The sequence below is a fragment of the Patella vulgata genome, chromosome 2 (assembly GCF_932274485.2).
Source record: "Patella vulgata chromosome 2, xgPatVulg1.2, whole genome shotgun sequence".
Lineage (NCBI taxonomy): Eukaryota > Metazoa > Mollusca > Gastropoda > Patellidae > Patella > Patella vulgata.
Genome location: NC_065880.2, coordinates 53,301,430 through 53,320,285, shown reverse-complemented (window position 1 = coordinate 53,320,285; position 18,856 = coordinate 53,301,430). Strand labels below are relative to the sequence as shown.

The following is an 18,856-nucleotide window of genomic DNA, read 5'->3' as shown; positions in this document are numbered from 1 at the left end:
GATCACGTCACGTGGCTAAGTGGGTAAGACGCTGGCTCGCTAACCTGGAGGTCGGGTGTTCAATCCCTCTATTGGCCGAGAAAGTTCATCCAGATTTTCCAGCGTGGTTTCCCCTTGTCAGTGATGCAGGACGGGGGCCTGACAAGGACAGCTGTCTAGTCGTTCGAGTGGGCCGAAAACCCGAGGTCCCGTGTACACATTGGCGTGCACGTAAAAGATCCCTTGGTAGTTGGAATTCGACATATAAGAGTAGGCCGTAGAGCCGCTGCCCGGGCTAAATTTCCCTCATAGTCATAGCACACTGTATGGCGCATGCATGTCTTCATTAGCCCAGTTTAGGAGCAGAACAGTAGGACGTTAAACCCCATTTCATATCATTTCCTAGCTAGGCTACCTCAATCTGGTTCACAGAGAATTACGAGTCTAGAGTAATATCTCTGTCAACGATGACTGCCTTAAGTGCCGTCACAGCACGCCGCGTCAATCATTGGCTGAATGGCGCGTGCATTGTTTACATAAGACATTACTGCTTCGGGCGGAATGCTGCCTTTTACTAACTTTTAGTCATTTTAATACCCATTTACACTAAATAGGAAATAATTTTTATCTACAAATACGTCAAACGCCTTTATTTATTTTTCCAATACATAAAAAAAATGTTTTAGTATTTAATTTGTCGCAGGAAAAAAGTTAATATTTCTGGCTCATTAAGTCGCATCGATGTCATCCTTATCAGTGATTGTAGCGGCCTGGCGGGGGGGGGGGGGCATCTGAATACGCCACCCCCTGGATGTGCCATTGGTGGTGCATTCCTCTGGCACTTACCATTATTAAAATGATAGAATATAAATATTTAAATAGTTTTATGATTAAAGGACAATATCGATGTCAGTCATTATTACATATGTGATAGAACTGGTTAAATACATTCCAAATATAATTTTAACACAGAGATCATTGCTACGGGAGACGTGTAACAAACACGTGAAGAAACGGGAAGTAACGCCAAACATGACAAACACGAGTTGTCCTTCTGTATAACAGACTGAAGTAACGAGCGGTAATTACAGACAAACGATCGAATTTCATTTCACTGATAATTCCGTTGAAGTTGAAAAGTTATTATATGGGACGGTGAGAGAGTATCTCACAATTCAAAAATAGAATTGGCTGTCACTAGATAAGGGACACGAGAAAAAGTAGAAAAATCCCGTGCATTCCCCCGTTTTTATTCATTCTGCTGTTAATAAAAACATAGTATACACGGACTTTTTCTAATTTGTTCGTTATCTTTTATCTACTGACAGCCAATTCTTTTTTTGAATTGTCAGATATCCTCTCATCGTCGGATATAACAACTTTTCATCTTCAACGGAATTATCAGTGAAATGAAATTCGATCGTTTGTCTGTTACCGCTCGTTACTTCAGTCAAGCATATAGAAGGACAACTCATGTTTTTCATGTTTGACGTCACTTCCCGTTTCTTTACGTGCTTGTTAGACATCTCCCGTAGCAATGATCTCTGTGTTAAAATTATATTTGGAATGTATTTAACGAGCTCTATCACATATTTTATAATGACTGACACCAATATTGTCCTTTAAAATGATTAAAGCAGGGGGTTTGAATTAAATACTAGATAATCGAGTGTTATAAATGGGAGTTGTCGGCCTTTCCTTTATTTTCCTAGATGGGGTTACTCACGAAATGATTACTTCCGGCTAGGTGAAATATTGTTCAAGATCATTGCGAAATTAGTCACTTTTTGATTGCTTTTTATTTATTTGAAAATACATCAGATACTTAAATATTTTAAACGGAGTTTGGGGCGAATTATAAGATATTCATATTTTCAAGATGTCAGGGTTTTTCTCGAAGAAACCGACCGTAGAACGTAAGTAAAAAGTGACACAAAAAGTAAAAGCTGTGGAGAATACTGCCTTTACTGGATTATAATAGTGATGTTATTGTAATCAGCATCACATGATTCTATTTTATTTTTTGCTTGTCCTTACGAATATACAGTGTGTTAACTAGATAACAAACCTCATCTCTCAACCTAGTTACTTTAGTAACGTAAATTGTATCGGCTCTGCTCTCTACTACGTTACTGTCAGCTCCTAATGACAACTAGTATGAAAAAGGCTTTTCCCCATCTCGGTTCTAAGGCTATTTTGGAACCCTTACCATCTATTTTTCACTGTGATTCTTCTTTGGTCGCCAAAAGCCAAGGAATCATTTCTTGTCACATCCAACCCAAATTTATAAAAATCCAACACCATTTTCATGTAGAATTACGCGATACAAAAACATAAACAACTTTCATTTGAATTGGGCCGCCATGTTCAAACTAACACTCAGCCAATATTCCAAATTTAGGAATGGAATTTTACCGTAAACGAAAATTCTCGCTGTACGGGAGAAATTGGCAAACGCGTGACTTATTAACAAAACGTCACCATTTAGACTATCATCCACTATCTGGGTAGAACCGCCAGTTATCTTTGATCTGCGTCAGTAGAGCGTGAAATCATCAACTATATAAATTTCTGATTAGTATCAGTTAAATTGTGACTTTTCTGTTAAATCGTCACTACATCTTGAATAAATGATTAATTATTTATTAATATTCTCGAATTACGGGAAATGTTTTTAAACGATAAAGGATGGCAGTGAACAACAGGGTTATTTGTTGGCGATTTGGATAACCGTCGTAATGTGCAAAAGAAAATGAGGATGGGCTAGTTATTTCGTCAAGATTAAAATATCAGTCTGGTTAAGCAAGTCGCGCTGGAAATTAAGTTGCGTTCAAATTACACACTTGAATAATATGCGGAAAAAAGCAACATATATATATATATATATATATATATGTAAAAGTTAAATGTTCATGGTTTATGTCTTCAATATTCTTTAAAAATAACAAACTGAAGATTGGTTTTCATATAAATTCATTACCAACTGGTTTCACAACATAGGGATCATCAGGGTAACTTATACATTGTGTTGCTAATGGTATAGCATTAACAATGACAAGGGACGTGATTCATGGCGTCATACGCAGTAAATGTGACGTCAACATGATTTCATGTTAGTTACAATTTAATTTAGGGGTATATCCTTCAATAAAGAATCGTTCTTTGATTTTCCTCAGCTCATATGTGCGCTAAGGGTTATACATCTATAATATGGGGTTTTAATTTGTTGTTTATGTACTCGGACTCTTGCTCTCAATACATCCCCCGTTTGACCAATATATTCTTCGCCACAACCAGCACGTTATTACATATATTAGGTTTCTAGAGGCGCAAGACATATTTTCCATTATTATGAATTTTGAGTTATTCCTGAAGGTGAATGAATTTACCTCCAAAATGTGTGAACATGTGGGGTCTGATACTATGGTACATATTCTATGGGCTAGTGAATATGGAATGCTATTTTTAATATGGCGTGGATGGCAGGATCTGTAGTCTAAGTACTGTTTGAAATCTGTAGGTTTATAGTAGATATCAGTTTCTAATATTTGTCCTGACTTTATAGTTACCATTACATCTAAGAATGGTAACTTTTCATTGCTATCTTTCATTGTAAATGATAAACTTGGATGTAAGTTTCGAAGTTTATTATGTAGGTCTTTCAAGGAATCATTATCTTGAGTCCACAATATAAAACAGTCATCCAAGGATCTTTTCCAATTTCGTTTGAATTCTTTTTCGAATTCATCTCCAAAGTATATATACATGTATAATATGTGATTTGTGATAATACTGTATAAGAATGGTGATTTGTCCATCATACTGTATATATTGATCAGCACATGTTTTCAATGTATATTAATATTTGTTATTAAAATCTTCGTAATGTTATTTCCTTTGCTGTTTTGTAATCTATGACTGACCTGACAACGAGGTTGATTATTGAACCCATTCTGCCGAGTGAGTTGTGATTATATTGACGATAATTGATCGACGATTGTTAAAGCAGTTTAAAAAACGATTGAAAAATATTTAATCTGGTGTTGATTATTGAACCCATTCTGCTAACTGAGTTGTGATTATTGACGATAATTGATTAGTGATTGTTAAAGTGAGTTTTTGATGATATTCTTCTGTCGGTAAATGTCCAGCCGACAATCATATCAAAAATCACATTTTAGCTGCGTTAGGTTTCACCAACACTTCAAATCAAATTATTGGTGTGATATTTGTGTCTCATCATATGTGTAACCAAGAGGGTTTCTTCCATAAAAACAGGATGCTTGTTGTCAATTTTTTTTGTTCATCTTTTTGTCCCCCGCCTTTCGAAGAAAGCAGGGGACTATTAAAATGGGTTCGTCCGTCTGTCTGTCCGTCCGTCTGTCACACTTTTTGGGATACAATAACTCTCCTTCTAATTGACCTAGAATGTTCAAACTTGGTGTAGGTGTTTATTAGGTCTATGCCTTGATGGAGTTCGAAGATGAGCATTTTCTGCTTAGGGTAAGCAGAGATAAGCGATTTGATTGGTTGATGCTTTGGGACACGATAACTTTAGTTCTAATTAAGTGAGAGTGATGAAACTTGGTGTATAGTTTCATTACATCAATACCTTGACTAAGTTCGATAATGAGCATTTTCTGCTCAGGGTAAGCAGAGCGATAAGCAATTTGATTGGCCGAGACTTTGGAACACAATAACTCTCCTTCTAATTGAGGTAAAATGTTCAAACTTGGCATAGGTGTTTATTAGGTCAATGCCTTGATGGAGTATGAAGATGAGCATTTTCTGCTTAGGGTAAGTAGAGATAAGCAATTTGATTGGTTGATGCTTTGGGACACGATAACTTTAGTTCCAATTAAGTGAAAGTGATGAAACTTGGTGTATAGTTTCATTACATCAATACCTTGACTAAGTTCGATATTGAGCATTTTCTTCTGAGGGTAAGCAGAACGATAAGCAATTTGATTGGCCGAGACTTTGGAACACAATAACTCTCCTTCTAATTGAGCTAGAATGTTCAAACTTGGCGTAGGTGTTTATTAGGTCAATGCCTTGATGGAGTATGAAGATGAGCATTTTCTGCTTAGGGTACGTAGAGATAAGCAATTTGATTGGTTGATGCTTTGGGACATGATAACTTTAGTTCTAATTAAGTGAGAGTGATGAAACTTGGTGTATAGTTTCATTACATCAATACCTTGCCTAAGTTCGGTGATGAGAATTGTCTGCTTAGGCTAAGGAGCAATAAGCATTTTGATTGGTCAAGACTTTGGAACATAGCAACTCTGCTTCTAACTTGATGTTGGTCTTGACCGAATTCAATGATTAACATATCAAGCTAAAGCTAAGCAGAGATAAGCAATTTCCTTGGACGATGCTTTGGGACAAGATAACTTGGATTCTATCTGATAGAGAGTGATGAAACTTAGTGTATAGTTGATAATCAGTTTGATTGCTCAAAACTTTTGAAAAAAATAGATGTGCGATTAATTAATATGTGTCATCTATTTATTTGGGGATTTCGGCGGGGGACATCAGCCTCACTTTTGGCTTGTTTTATCAGTATTTATCATTAAAAATAATGCTGTGTATAAGTGAGTTGATTTTACATGTAGGCTTTATTAATGCACTAGAAGAATGCCCGGCTTCGCTCGGGGGTCATAACCCCGAAGCTGGAAGTGGTAGACTAACGCCACCTGGCCTATGTTACTCCCCGGGCTGACCTACCCCTATTCCCCAAATTTCAGACTCGGGACAGACCTAGTGTAGCCGCCAACCCCGAACAGACAGACAAACAGACAAACGACAGTCACAAATATTAGTATAGATACAGGAAACATTTATTTAATTGAACTGTTTATTTTATTCAAAGAACAATTACGTCAAAATGAAAGAGTTATGAAGAAACAACAGCGAGATGTAGATAGAGATCGAGGTAAACTGGAGAAAGAAGAGAAAAAAATAGTAAGTCAAAGCCTAGTCCAAAATAATACACTCACCTCAATATTATAGCCGAAGCTTGAGATTTATCTCAGTGTGCACTTGCTACAGTATATAATCTTTTAACTAGACTTGTAAATGTACAATATTAGCAAACAAAATCCAATGTTTTATGTAAATATGTATCAGCTTGCATGTGGTTCCAAAATAAGCATTGGTCTACCAGTATATTTTAATGTGTCAGTCATGGTAATGTTTTTGTGAAATTTTGTTTTTAGGAAATGGAAATAAAAAAGGCAGCTAAACAAGGAAATAAGCAAGTAAGTTTTTATACGCCCACATTGAAATGTGGTCGTATATTGTCGTCGCCCCCGCCGGTCTGGCATCCACAATTGCTTGTGGACGCTCGAGAGGCTAAAGTTAATGTCCGATTGACTTTAAATTTATTTACAGTGTTTAAGGCCATGAAACGAAAAAGCCTATTGATTTTCAGCGATTTCCGATAATTACTGCCAGAGTTATGGCCCTTGATCACTTTAAATTTATACACAGTGCTTTAGGTCATGAGATGAAGAATCCTATTGATTTTCAGCGATTTCAATTAATTACTGCCAGAGTTATGGCCCTTGATCACTTGAAAAATCTTTTGGACACTCTAAAGGCTTAAGTTAATATCCGATTGACTTTAAATTTATACACAGTGTTTAGGGTCATGAGATGAAGTCTCTTCATTTTCAGTGATTTTCGATATTTACTGCCAGAGTTATGGCCCTTGATCACTTTGAAAAATCTTGTGGACGCTCTAGAGGCTAAAGTCAATATCCGATGGACTTTAAAATTATACTCAGTGTTTAAGGTCATGAGACAAAGAAGTCTATTCATTTTCAGTGATTTTCGATAATTACTGTCCCAGTTATGGCCCTTGATCACTTTGAAAAATCTTGTGACGCTCTAGAGGCTAAAGTTATCATCCGATTGACTTCAGATTGATACACAGAGTTTAAGAGCTTGAGATGAACAAGTATATTGATTTTCAATGAATTTTTATGACTTGAACAGCTAAATCCATGATATTAAAAGTCTTGTATACTAAACGCATGGGGCAGAACTTTATAAAAACCAAACAAATTCTAATGATTTTCTGATAATTACTTAATTATTTTAGTGTATTATAAATGTTTCATTACCGAAAGAAGTAAAAACATGCGACAACACTTGTTGACTGCCCGGACGATTTAGCTGCTGTGGGCGTATGTTTCGTTGCCTGGCAACCTATCTTTAATACATGTATAAAGTTAGTAAAGATATCTATTATTCCTGGGGGACGTGGTTTTCGCTTTGAATCCCTTTTCAACGAAAATGACTGGTTCATAATTAGAAACTAATTAGTTAAACCTAAATAAGAAATGTAGATGTATTAACATTGGTACCGTTACACCCCCCTCCCGATATCATCATGAAATAGTATTTAGGCAAATAGATAACAGGAGAGAGATATACCATCTGAAAAGGAAATTCTAATTAGGAGTAGTACCATTAAAATGCATGAGTAAACTAACTATACATTCACATTCCAACATAATGAGTACGAGTTGGAATAATGCTATCACCCAACGTACAGTATCACATCCTAGCTAGTGGATCACAAATGGTTATAGAATATCCTTTTCCAAAAATGTGTTGATCTCTGTTAATTCTCTACAGATTATTCTCAAATAAATTTTGAAAATAATGTTTCATTAAGAAATACATACCAGGTATATGATACACATAATTATAAAATGTTTATACCTGTTGCTTTCATTTTGGTACTACCACCTATACATTGTAACAAGTAGGAGCAGCACACAGAGTCTAATAGTTCACTGGGTATTTCAGTGACATTTAAGGTTATATTTTACTTGCAGGCAGCAACTATATTAGCTAAACAATTAGTAGCATTACGTAAACAAAAGACTAAAACCTATGCTGTGAATTCGAAAATTGGAGCCATTGGGAATCAACAGAAAGTAAGTATAATTATTTTATATATATTAGGAGTAAAGCATATCTTAGATATTTAATATACTGAAACACTGATTTTGACTGAAAGCACTGGTGAGAAATAATGCAGCGGATACGTGATTTTTAACATAATAAAATCAGCTACAACTCATGGAAACCATAACAACATTGCTAACAATAAAACGAAGACAAAAAGGGTAAAAATCAATTCAGTAATGTGTGTGACTTTCTCTGGTAGAGCATTGTGGGCTACAGTGTGAGCACTGATGAACCCATGTGGATCCCTCATACTGAAGTGGCCACACGTTGTCTTGCAGACCTTGGCCAATCTCTTTGTTGACCTGTCTACTGGAAATAGTATGCCAGTGTTAGGATTGTAGTGTCATGGCATCCAAATGCTTTTGAGCATTCCTATTCTGTCGAATTCAATTTTTTATGTTTGAGAGGATTAATCTGTGGTGAAAACACCATTCTCATGATTTATCCGTGCCTGGAAATAACTTGTTGGACACAGACAAAGTCTGTTCGAATTCCGCTACTTGTCAGGTGGAACTTCCAAACAGTCTGAGGAAAAATTTATCGGCAGATTATCACCATTTTCGGAAAATGAAAGTACGGTAGACTGCTACCTTTCGTGAATTTCTAACTTTACTTTCTATCGTAGCTCCATATTCCATAACTTGTAGGCTATGTCACAGCCCACAGTCGAAAACTGCACATAACAGTCATTTTAATCCATAATATTAATTTTTATACGCCCACCTTTTCATGTGGATGTATATTGTCGTCGCCCCTGTGGACACTCTACAGGTCACAATTTTTATCCGATTTCAGCGTAAATTGAAATATAGGTTTATCTCCCTAAGATCTCGGTTCCTGGATTATGGCCCCTGATTGTACAAAAAATCACACGTTTTTAGCTTGTGGACCCTATAGAGGTCACAATTTTTATCCGATCTTGTTGAAACTTTAAATGTAAATTTATAACCCAAAGATCTCGGTTTGCACATATCGGACCGTAACTTCCTGAATTATGGCCCCTGATTGTACGAAAAATCACGTTTTTAGCTTGTGGACCCTATAGAGGTCATAATTTTTATCCGATTTAAAAAAACGTATTATTATATCACCGATACACCCTAAGGATGGCCGAGTTTGAATTACGTGAAAATTGGTCCAAAACTGACAGACAAAATGGCCGCCCTTCGTTCTCAAATAGCGTATATCAAGGTTGTGGACCCTATAGAGTTCACAATTTTAATCCTATTTTGATGAAACATGAAATGTAACTTTATAACCAAAAGATTTCCGTTCCTTTCGATATTCGCGCAAATCGGACCGTAACTTCCTGAATAATGGCCCCTGATTGTACGAAAAATCACATTTTTTGGCTTGTGGACCCTATAGAGGTCATAACTTTTATCCGATTTAAAAAAAAATGTTTTAAAATATCACCGTTACACACTAAGGACAGCTGAGTTAGAATTTCGTGAAAATCGGCCTAAAACTGAAAGACAAAATGGCCGCCCTTGTTCTCAAATAGCGTAAAAATATGGTATATCAAGGTTGTGGCCTATAGAGGTCACAATTTTTATCCGATTTTGTTGAAACTTGAAATGTAAGTTTATAACACAAAGATTTCAGTTCCTTTTAATATCGGACCTTAACTTCATGAATTATGGCCCCTGATTGTACGAAAAATTCGGGGTTTGTAGACCCTATAGAGGTCATAACTTTTATCCGATTTAAAAAAAAGGTTTAGAATATCACCGTTACACCCTAAGGACGGCTGACTTTGAATTTCGTGAAAATCGGACTAAAACTGATAGACCAAATGGCCGCCCTTCGTTCTCAAATAGCGTAAAAATATGGTATATCAAGGTTGTGGACCCTATAGAGGTCACAATTTTAATCCGATTTTGTTAAAACTTGAAATGTAAGTTTATAACACAAAGATCTCAGTTCCTTTCGATATTCGCGCATATTGAATCGTAATTTCCTGAATTATGGCCCTTGATAGTAGGAAAAATCACTTTCTTGTTAGCTTGTTCTCTATCCATCTCTCGAAAATGTGGGTGTATCCTGCCTGGCAGCCGCTGGTTATCTGATTTTGTTGAAATTTGAAATATAAGTTTATAACCCAAAGATCTTGGTTCCTTTCGATATTCACACATATCAGACCGTAACTTCCTGAATTGTGGACCCCGATTGTACGAAAATCACTTTTTTTAGCTTGTGGAGCCTATGGAGGACACGATTTTAATCTGATTTAAAACAACGTTTGAATATATCACCGTGAAAATTGGACCAAAACTGCCAGACCTTGTACGCTAATAGTGTAAAAATATGGTATATCAAGGTTGTTGACTCTCTAAGGGTCACAATTTTCACCCGATTTTGATGAAACTTGAAATGCATGTCTATAACCCAAAGGTCTTGGTTCCTTTCGATATTTGCGCATATCGTATCGTAACTTCCTGAATTATGGCCCCTGATTGTACGAAAAATCACATTTTTAGCTTGTGGTCCCTCTAGAGGTCACAATTATTATTTGATTTTAAATAAAACGTTACACCGTATTGTCGGTTGGATTTGAATTTCATGAAAATCAGACCAAAACTGCCAGACAAAATGGCCCCCCTCCCGCACACAAATAGTGTAAACACCTGGTGGACCTTCTAGAGGTCACAATTTTCATCCGATTTTGATGAAACTTGAAATGCATGTTTATAACCCACATATCTTGGTTCCTTTTGATATTTGCACATATCGAGTCGTAACTTCCTGAATTATGGCCCTTGATTGTACACTATTTTTATCTGATTTTAAAAAAAAAATGTGTGAATATACCGTTACACACTAAGATCTTAGTTCCTTTTGATAATCACGCATATTTGAACGTAACTTCCTGGATTAATTCACCTGATTGTTCGAAAATCGCATTTTTAGCTTGCGGATTCTCTAGAGGTCACAATTTTTTCCAATTTTATAAACCGTTTAACTATATCAACATTCCACCATAATAAAGGTTGAATTCAAATTTGGGAAAATTGAAATGAAACTGCCCAACAAAATGGCCACTCTTTGTAGGCAAATTGTGTAAAAGTATGTAATACGAAGGTTGTGGACCCGCTAGAGGTCACAATTTTTATCCAATTTTGATGAAATGTATGTTCATAACCCAAAGATCTTGGTTCCTGTCGATATTTGCGCATATCGGACCACATCTTCCTGGATTATGGCCCCAGATTGTACAAAAAAATCACATTATTTTTTTAGCCCATTCTCTCTCCATATCTAGCAAAATGTGGGCGTATCTTGCATGGCAACCACTTATTTATCTGAAACATGTCACAGTCTAGTCAATCAACCACGCAGGCTTGCTTCTATGGCCATGGCCGTAGTCTCGAAATTCCATTCCAAGACCTAAAGATAATGTTGGCGAGTGAGAATAGCTCTATAAATTAAAATCTAACTATTTTAACACCCAACGGATACAGGGTCATAATCAGGAAAAAATTACGGGAAGGCAAATATTGACAGGGTCATGTCCATTGGGCAATCAAATATTTTTGACATCATGGTTCAACCCCATGACTGAAGATTCAACAATGTATCGAAAAGATGCGTAGTAAATTTAACGTAGGTACCGAATACTAAAATTTACATATGTGTTTTGTCACATATATTCAAGGGAATCTTACGAGATAAAACATACATTGTTGTGGAATTTATACGATGCCACGCTTCAGAGATTTGATATTTCAGCATAGAACCTTTTATAGAATGTTCATCCAGCCAGACATGGTGTCAAACACACATTTGAAAGTTATTTCCAGTCTTGGATTTATTGTCGTGATGTTGTTACATTTAGAATTGATCTGCCGTATCTTTACACGATTGTAAAAACACCCATTATCTCATTTTATTATACGCCCACATTTTCATGTGGACACATATTGTCGTCGCCCCCGTCCGTCCGTCCACAATTTGTTTGTGGACACTCTACAGGTCACAATTTTATCTGATTTTGACGAAACTTGAAATATAGGTATATTTCTCAAAGATCTTGGTTCCCTTCGATATTGGCATGTATCGGACCATAGCTTAATGGATTATGGCCCCTGATTGTACAGAAAATCACGTCTTTAGCTTTTGGACATGCTAGAGGTCACAATTTTGATTCGATTTTAATGAAACTTGAAATCCAAGTTTAAACCGAAAGATGTTGGGTCCTGTCAATATTCGCGCATATCGGATCGTAACTTCCTGAATTATGACCCCTGATTGTACGAAAAATTGCGTTTTTAGCTTGTGGTCCCTCTCGAGGTCACAATTTTTATCGATTTTAAAAAAACGTTTAGATATATCACCCTAATGATGGTTGAGTTCAAATTTCGTGAAAATCGGACCAAAACTGTCAGACAAAATGGCCACCGCTTGTACGCAAATAGTGTAAACATCTGGTATATCAAGGTTCTGGACCTCCTAATGGCAAAAGTTATCATCCGATCTTTGTGAAATTTATATGCTTTATTTGAATTAGTGAAACGAAGAAGCCTATTAAATTTCAGCAATTTCCCTTAATTTCTTCTAGAATTATGGCCCTTGTTTAACTTTGTTGCACCTTGTGAACGCTATAACTTCTAAAGTTATCTGCCGATCTGTATGAAATTTATATGTGTCATTTAAATTAGTAAAAAAAAGAATCCTATTGAATTTCAGCAATATCCGTTTATTACTTCTATTGTTATGGCCCTTGTTTCACTTTATTGCACCTTGTGAACGCTATAACAACTAAAGTTATTTGCCGATCTGTATGCAATCTATATGTGTCATTTAAATTAGTAAAAAGAAGAATCCCAATGAATTTCAAAAATGTTCGTTTATTTATTCTATCGGATCGTAACTTCCTAAATTATGACCCCTGATTATACGAAAAATTGCGTTTTTAGCTTGTGGTCCCTCTCGATGTCACAATTTTTATCGGTTTTAAAAAAAACGTTTAGATATATCACCCTAATGATGGTTGAGTTCGAATTTCGTGAAAATGCAATCTATATGTGTCATTTAAATTAGTAAAAAGAAGAATCCTATTGAATTTCACCAATTTTCGTTTATTTCTTCTAGAGTTATGACCCTTGTTTCACTTTGTTGCACCTTGTGAACGCTCTAACATCAAAAGTTATCTGTAGGAAATTTATATGCATCATTTAAATTAGTAAAGAGAAGAATCCTATTGAATTTTAGCGATTTCCGTTTATTATTCTAGAGTTTTATGGCCCTTGTTTCACTTTGTTGAACCTTGTGAACCCTCAAATGACAAAAATTATAATCTGATCTGTATGAAATTGTTTTGCAAATGTCCCCAATTACCTACAAAAGAATAAATATGCATCAACCCTTGTCGACCACCCGGACGATTTAGCTGCTGTTGGCGTATGTTTTGTTGTCTGGCAACCTATCTTTATAAATATTGTCATAAATCTCTTTTCCAGTTGATGCATTCAAATATGAAGATGGCCAATGCAATGGGAACCACAACTAAGGTAAAATGTATAAAATATTTACCCCAATGAATTCAAATATTTCATTTCTCAAAGAAATCATATTTTACCACTATATTATAATTATTTAAAGAGAACGAGATCTATTCAAATCACAAGTCTTAATGATATGACAGAAATTGAGTTTATTAATATAGATAGTATCAATTAATGTGGAATTTTGTGGCCGCGGTCTATCTTCATGAGGTTTGAGGGTAAAATGTATAAGATTATCTAGGTTTAACCATAGTATAACCAGAGTACCCAAATTGTAGAAAATGTTCATGAATTCTCACTGGTTAAACCAAGTTAAGAAATGAACCAAATCTCTACGACCTCTTCAGAGAATATAGAATTCCGCCGACATAATAATTTGAAGAAAAGAATAAAATAATAATAACAGCTACAAATTGAACATTAAAATAACAGCATAAATACTAATGACCAACAATACTAATGATGAAAAGATAATGAACATATAACCAATCAGGAATCAAACAGGAACATAACCAATTAAGCTTTCATAACCATTAAACATACCAAGCCTGAAAAGAGAAAAATAAAACCCGACAAAGTATCGCAAGGCAAAAAGAGGGCGGGATTTGGGCGGGAAAATTGATGAGTTAAATCAAGCAAAAATTTGACTGGGTCTTCTTAAAAACGATAACAGTGAAAGTGGGGCTGGGCAGACGTCGTCTGTATTACGTCACAGTCAACGTGTGAACTACGTCATTTATTTTCCAAATACGGTCATGTCACGTAACGTGCTATTGCCCAAACATAGTCAATTTACCTCCGGTATGATCACGTGATCGATCACATGACCAAACGGGATCCCGTTCCTAAAATAAACACAACTATGGGGTAAACCATAGTTGATATTATTATAATGATCTTTTGATGCAGAGATTACATGTAAATTAACAGTGAATATAGAAGGGATTTAGTTGGAATTTGTAAATAAAATATACAAAACTATGATTTCTAACTACCAGTGATCTTTCTATATAAACTAACCTAAAATCACTGTAACATATTTTTTTTTTTTTTTAGACAATGGTTCAAATGAATAAAGTAATGGATCCACAGAAGACAATGAAAACTATGCAAGAGTTTGAAAAAGAATCTATGAAAATGGGAATGACCGAAGAAATGAGTAAGTGCAACATTAAAGAGTAGAATTATTAAATGTTCGAATACTTTTTTTTATACGCCCACATTTTCATGTGGACGTATATTGTCGTCGCCGAAGTCCGTCCGTCCATCCACAGTTTGTGGACCCTTTAGAGTCACAATTTTTATCTGATATTGGCATGTATCGGACTGTAACTTCATGGTTTTAATATATCACAGATACACCATTATGATGGCTCCCAATACGCAAATGGTGTTAATATATGTAATATCAAGGTTATGGACCATCTAGAGGTCACAATTTTTATCCAATTTTGATGAAACTTAAAATATGTGTTTATATCCCAAAGATCTTGGTTCCTTTCGATATTCGCACATACATGTAACGGACAATAACTTCCTGGATTATGGCCCTTGATTGTACGAAAAAAAATCGCAATTTGAGCTTGTTGGCCCTCTAGATTTTAAAAATAGTTACACCCTGGGCCTGATGATGATTGAGTTTGACCCCTGATTGTATGCAAAATAACATTTTTGGCTTGTGGATCCTCTAGAGGACACAATTTTTTATCAGATTTTAAAAAACATTTTAAATATATCACCGTTCCACCATAATGAAGGTTGAGTTCAAATTTCGGGGAAATTGAAACAAAACTGCACGACCAAACTGAAATTTTTGTCCGATTTTGATGAAACTTAAAATATATCTTTATATCCCAAAGATCTCAGTCCCTTTCGATATTCATGCATTTTAGACCATAACTCTTTGGATTATGGCCCTAGTTTGTACGAAAAATTGCATTTATTTTTTAGTTTGTTGTCTCTTGCAAAATTTGGACGTATCTTGCCTTCAACCGCTGATTTTGTAATTTTATAGTTTTATAAATATTTATTTGATCAGTAAAGCCAGACCAATTTAAATTCAAATTCAACCTGAAAAACTTTCAAGTTCCATTTTTTGAAATGTTAAACATAACATTTAGGAGATAAACACCGACTGTTTAGAATTTAGAGGACTGTTATTGTCCATTTGATACCGCTTAAATCATTAGAGGTCGAGATCGCGTTAGAGGTCGAGATCGCGTTAGCGATCGAGCGCCTCTAATGAAAAATTTAAGCGGTACAATGTTGATTAGACTTGGGTGGCTATTTATTTATCAAGTACTAAAAAAGTACAGTACATCGCTCAAAATACAAGGTTATAGTTTAAATTTTAACTATATTTGTAGTTGATGATACATTAGATGATATATTAGGAGAATCAGGAGATGAAGAAGAACAAGACGCCATTGTATCTCAGGTTTTAGATGAAATTGGTATTGAAATTACAGGAAAGGTAAGATACTGACATTATTTATCATTTTGTCCTGGTTCAATATGAAATTAGTCCCGAAATGACCTGGTTTGTGTCGAGTGGACGTTAAACCCCATTTCTCTCAATATGAAATATGTAACCAGACAAACTATGAATTCTTGAACATGGATCAGTTTGCAAAATTGAATTCTGAGAGCTGTTAATGACAATTTTGGAAAATTGGGATGTCTCTCACTTGATATTGGTATCTACAATATCCGATTTATGTTGTGACGAAATTCACACAATACCTGAAAAAGTATGATGTAACCATAGATATTAATTTTTTTACAGATGGTGAACGCTCCTTCAGCACATGGTGGTAAATTAGGTGAATCTTCTAAGGCTAAAGGTGCGACTGATGATGAAATTGAGAAACAGTTAGCTGCTTTGAAAGATTTATAGTTGTTCTTTTGTATTCCCTCCAATATCTGTATATTTTGTTAATTTGTGTAAATATTAATTAATAAATAAACTTGTGTATATGTGTATGATATAAATGAAAACAAGGAACAAATTAGGTGTACAGATCATTATTGTAATTATTGAACATGTATGACGCTGCCTTGATGGCTGCGCTTTACAATACAAAAAAATATATTCATTTTGTAGAGGAAATGAACACTTTGAAAAATTAATATATGTTATTGAGTACTCACTGCTTCTTGAAAATATGTTGTTTTGATACATTTAGTTGTTTCTTTTTGGCTGTGTAACTCAACTCAAAGAACAGCAGGTAATCATAAGTCTTTTTGGGCAAATTTTTGTCTTACAGTATGCATTTTCACATGGCAGAATTCTTTATTTTGTTGCAGTGAAAAGATATCTTATAATAAGATATAGTAAAGTTTATAAAGCTTACTGTTCTTTTTATGTAAAATAAAACAAAAGAGTGCAATATGGATATGAATATTCATTGCATGCATACATTTGTAAACTTGTAATGGTCTTGTGTGTAAAAAAAGGGGTATACACTATGTACAGTGTATAATATTCAAAAGTATCATTGTTAATTTAAATTGTTCAAGTGTGATTATTTTATATTGAAATAATTGTTATCTGGGTTAAAATTCATAAATAAAAACTATTATGAAGTTTTTGTTTTGGTAATATTAAGTTATTAAATAATAATTGAGACGATCTATCTGTGGTAGCACCATCACAGTCTAAAATATAAAGAAAAAGAAAGTGCCTGGTTTTTATTGTTGATAAATTTTCAATATGCTGTTTTAATAAATAAAAAATATATACTGACATGCCTGTTTGTTAGGAATGTGTTTTAGTCCTAATCCTTTGATTCTTTCTCTGCACATGGCACCTGGGTCATGCCTTACATACATACAGTAATCAGTTATAGATGAAAGTAATAATAAAAGATGAAAGGACAGGTATTATAGGGGTGAACTGAGGTCATAAGCAGTCAGTCCTGATAGTAAAAGCAAGATGCAAGTAAATTTGTAAATAATTAAGGAAATGTACAAAATTAAAAACAATGAAAATATTAAAATTCAAGGGTAATTGTTTTGGTTCATGCCTGCGTATATTAATTGCTTCATGGGTTCTTCGGTTTCGTTGGTTGTGGCAGTTAACAGCTAACTTTTTGACGTTTGTCCAGTTCACTCGGGTTAATAAGGTGTTCGGCAGTGACAGATTGGTTGATGGGGGTTTTCGACATGGGTTCTTTAATTCTGATGTCATGGGGTCTTTTCAATTCTCCAATGTATGATTCCCCAAAGCTGCAAATAACTTGGTAAACACACCCTTTATGGGAGAGGGATTTGGTGGGGGTTATCTTTCCATTTGCTTTTATTAATTCTTTGGTAGTCTTGCCTTTGAGATATGTGGTTTCTATATCTGCTTCTTGTTTTAATAATCTTCTAATTTGGTGGGAGATATTCCCACGGAAAGGTATAAACACTCGTATAGGGCCTTTATCAGGTTTTAGTTTATCTGGTTTTGGGAGGTCGGATAATATGGAATTGATAATCTTTTTAACCATCTGAAGCGGATACCCGTTGTGTTTGGTGAAAACGTCTGTAAGGTGTAGTAGTTCACGGTCACAAATATTTTTATCTCTTTTTGTTAGGGTGGCGATGACGGCTGCTTTAGTGCTGTTAAATCAAAACCCTGCTTTGTAATGAATTTGTAATGAATATACTGGTCCGTGTGGGTTGGCTTTATATATACTGATCAAGTTCACCATGGAGAATGAAACCAGCAACAGTCTTCCTTTCCTAGACATACTAGTTACAAGAGAGGACTCTAAAATAATTACCTCAGTATATAGAAAGCCAACCCACACGGACCAGTATATTCATTAAAAATTCATTACAAAGCAGGGCTTTGATTTATTTTTTTTAATGTTTCTGTTAACTCTATGGATTGCAGATCCTTAATATTTTTTAGTGTTTCGTTCCACAATGAAGGAGCAGAAAAAGAGAAGGCATGTCTTCCTAATTCTAATTAAACTTTGGAATACTAGGTGGGCGCATAAAAACTATTATCCTATTGTGTTCACAAGGTTTATGGCAAAGGGGGTTAACTCTGGTACAGAATATTGAAGAATGCTGCATATTATAGGGTTCAGCCTCTCATGACCTCAATGCTTCAAACCAAATTCCTATGCGCAAGCGATTTATTAAAATAAAATTGAACCATATGTTGAGTTTCACGAGTTACCGATGAGTTTTCGAAACAAAATATGTATCAATAATTTAGTTTCAGATATCTCATTTTTTTTTTACCTTTCTAGTGAAGATATACAGCTCACATTTGGTTGTCTTAAAGAACTTTATGTGTAGATTAGGAATCTGCAATCAGATTACAGGTGAGTGGTAGGGCTCAATGGAAGCCTATAACTACCATTCATAATTAATTTTTACTTTTCGCCCCTTCA

General features: G+C 35.0%; 1 protein-coding gene across 1 annotated transcript; it reads left to right on the top strand.

Moving 5' to 3' along the window:
- Positions 1–1,698: 1,698 nt before the first annotated feature.
- Positions 1,699–17,216, top strand: LOC126812353 (charged multivesicular body protein 2b). Its single transcript, XM_050538721.1, has 8 exons — positions 1,699–1,895; positions 5,855–5,946; positions 6,201–6,242; positions 7,830–7,931; positions 13,425–13,475; positions 14,526–14,628; positions 15,836–15,942; positions 16,255–17,216. Exons 1-8 carry the CDS (start codon positions 1,859–1,861, stop codon positions 16,363–16,365), a joined length of 645 nt encoding a protein of 214 aa, XP_050394678.1. The 5' UTR covers positions 1,699–1,858; the 3' UTR covers positions 16,366–17,216.
- The last annotated feature ends 1,640 nt before the right edge of the window (positions 17,217–18,856 follow it).

Excerpts from the sequence above, each read along its gene's own strand:
- LOC126812353 (XM_050538721.1), top strand. The coding sequence starts at position 1,859 with ATGTCAGGGTTTTTCTCGAAGAAACCGACCGTAGAAC. Across the intron at positions 5,947-6,200 it reads AGAAAGAAGAGAAAAAAATA|GAAATGGAAATAAAAAAGGC; the intron begins GTAAGTCAAAGC and ends TTTTGTTTTTAG. Across the intron at positions 13,476-14,525 it reads CAATGGGAACCACAACTAAG|ACAATGGTTCAAATGAATAA; the intron begins GTAAAATGTATA and ends TTTTTTTTTTAG.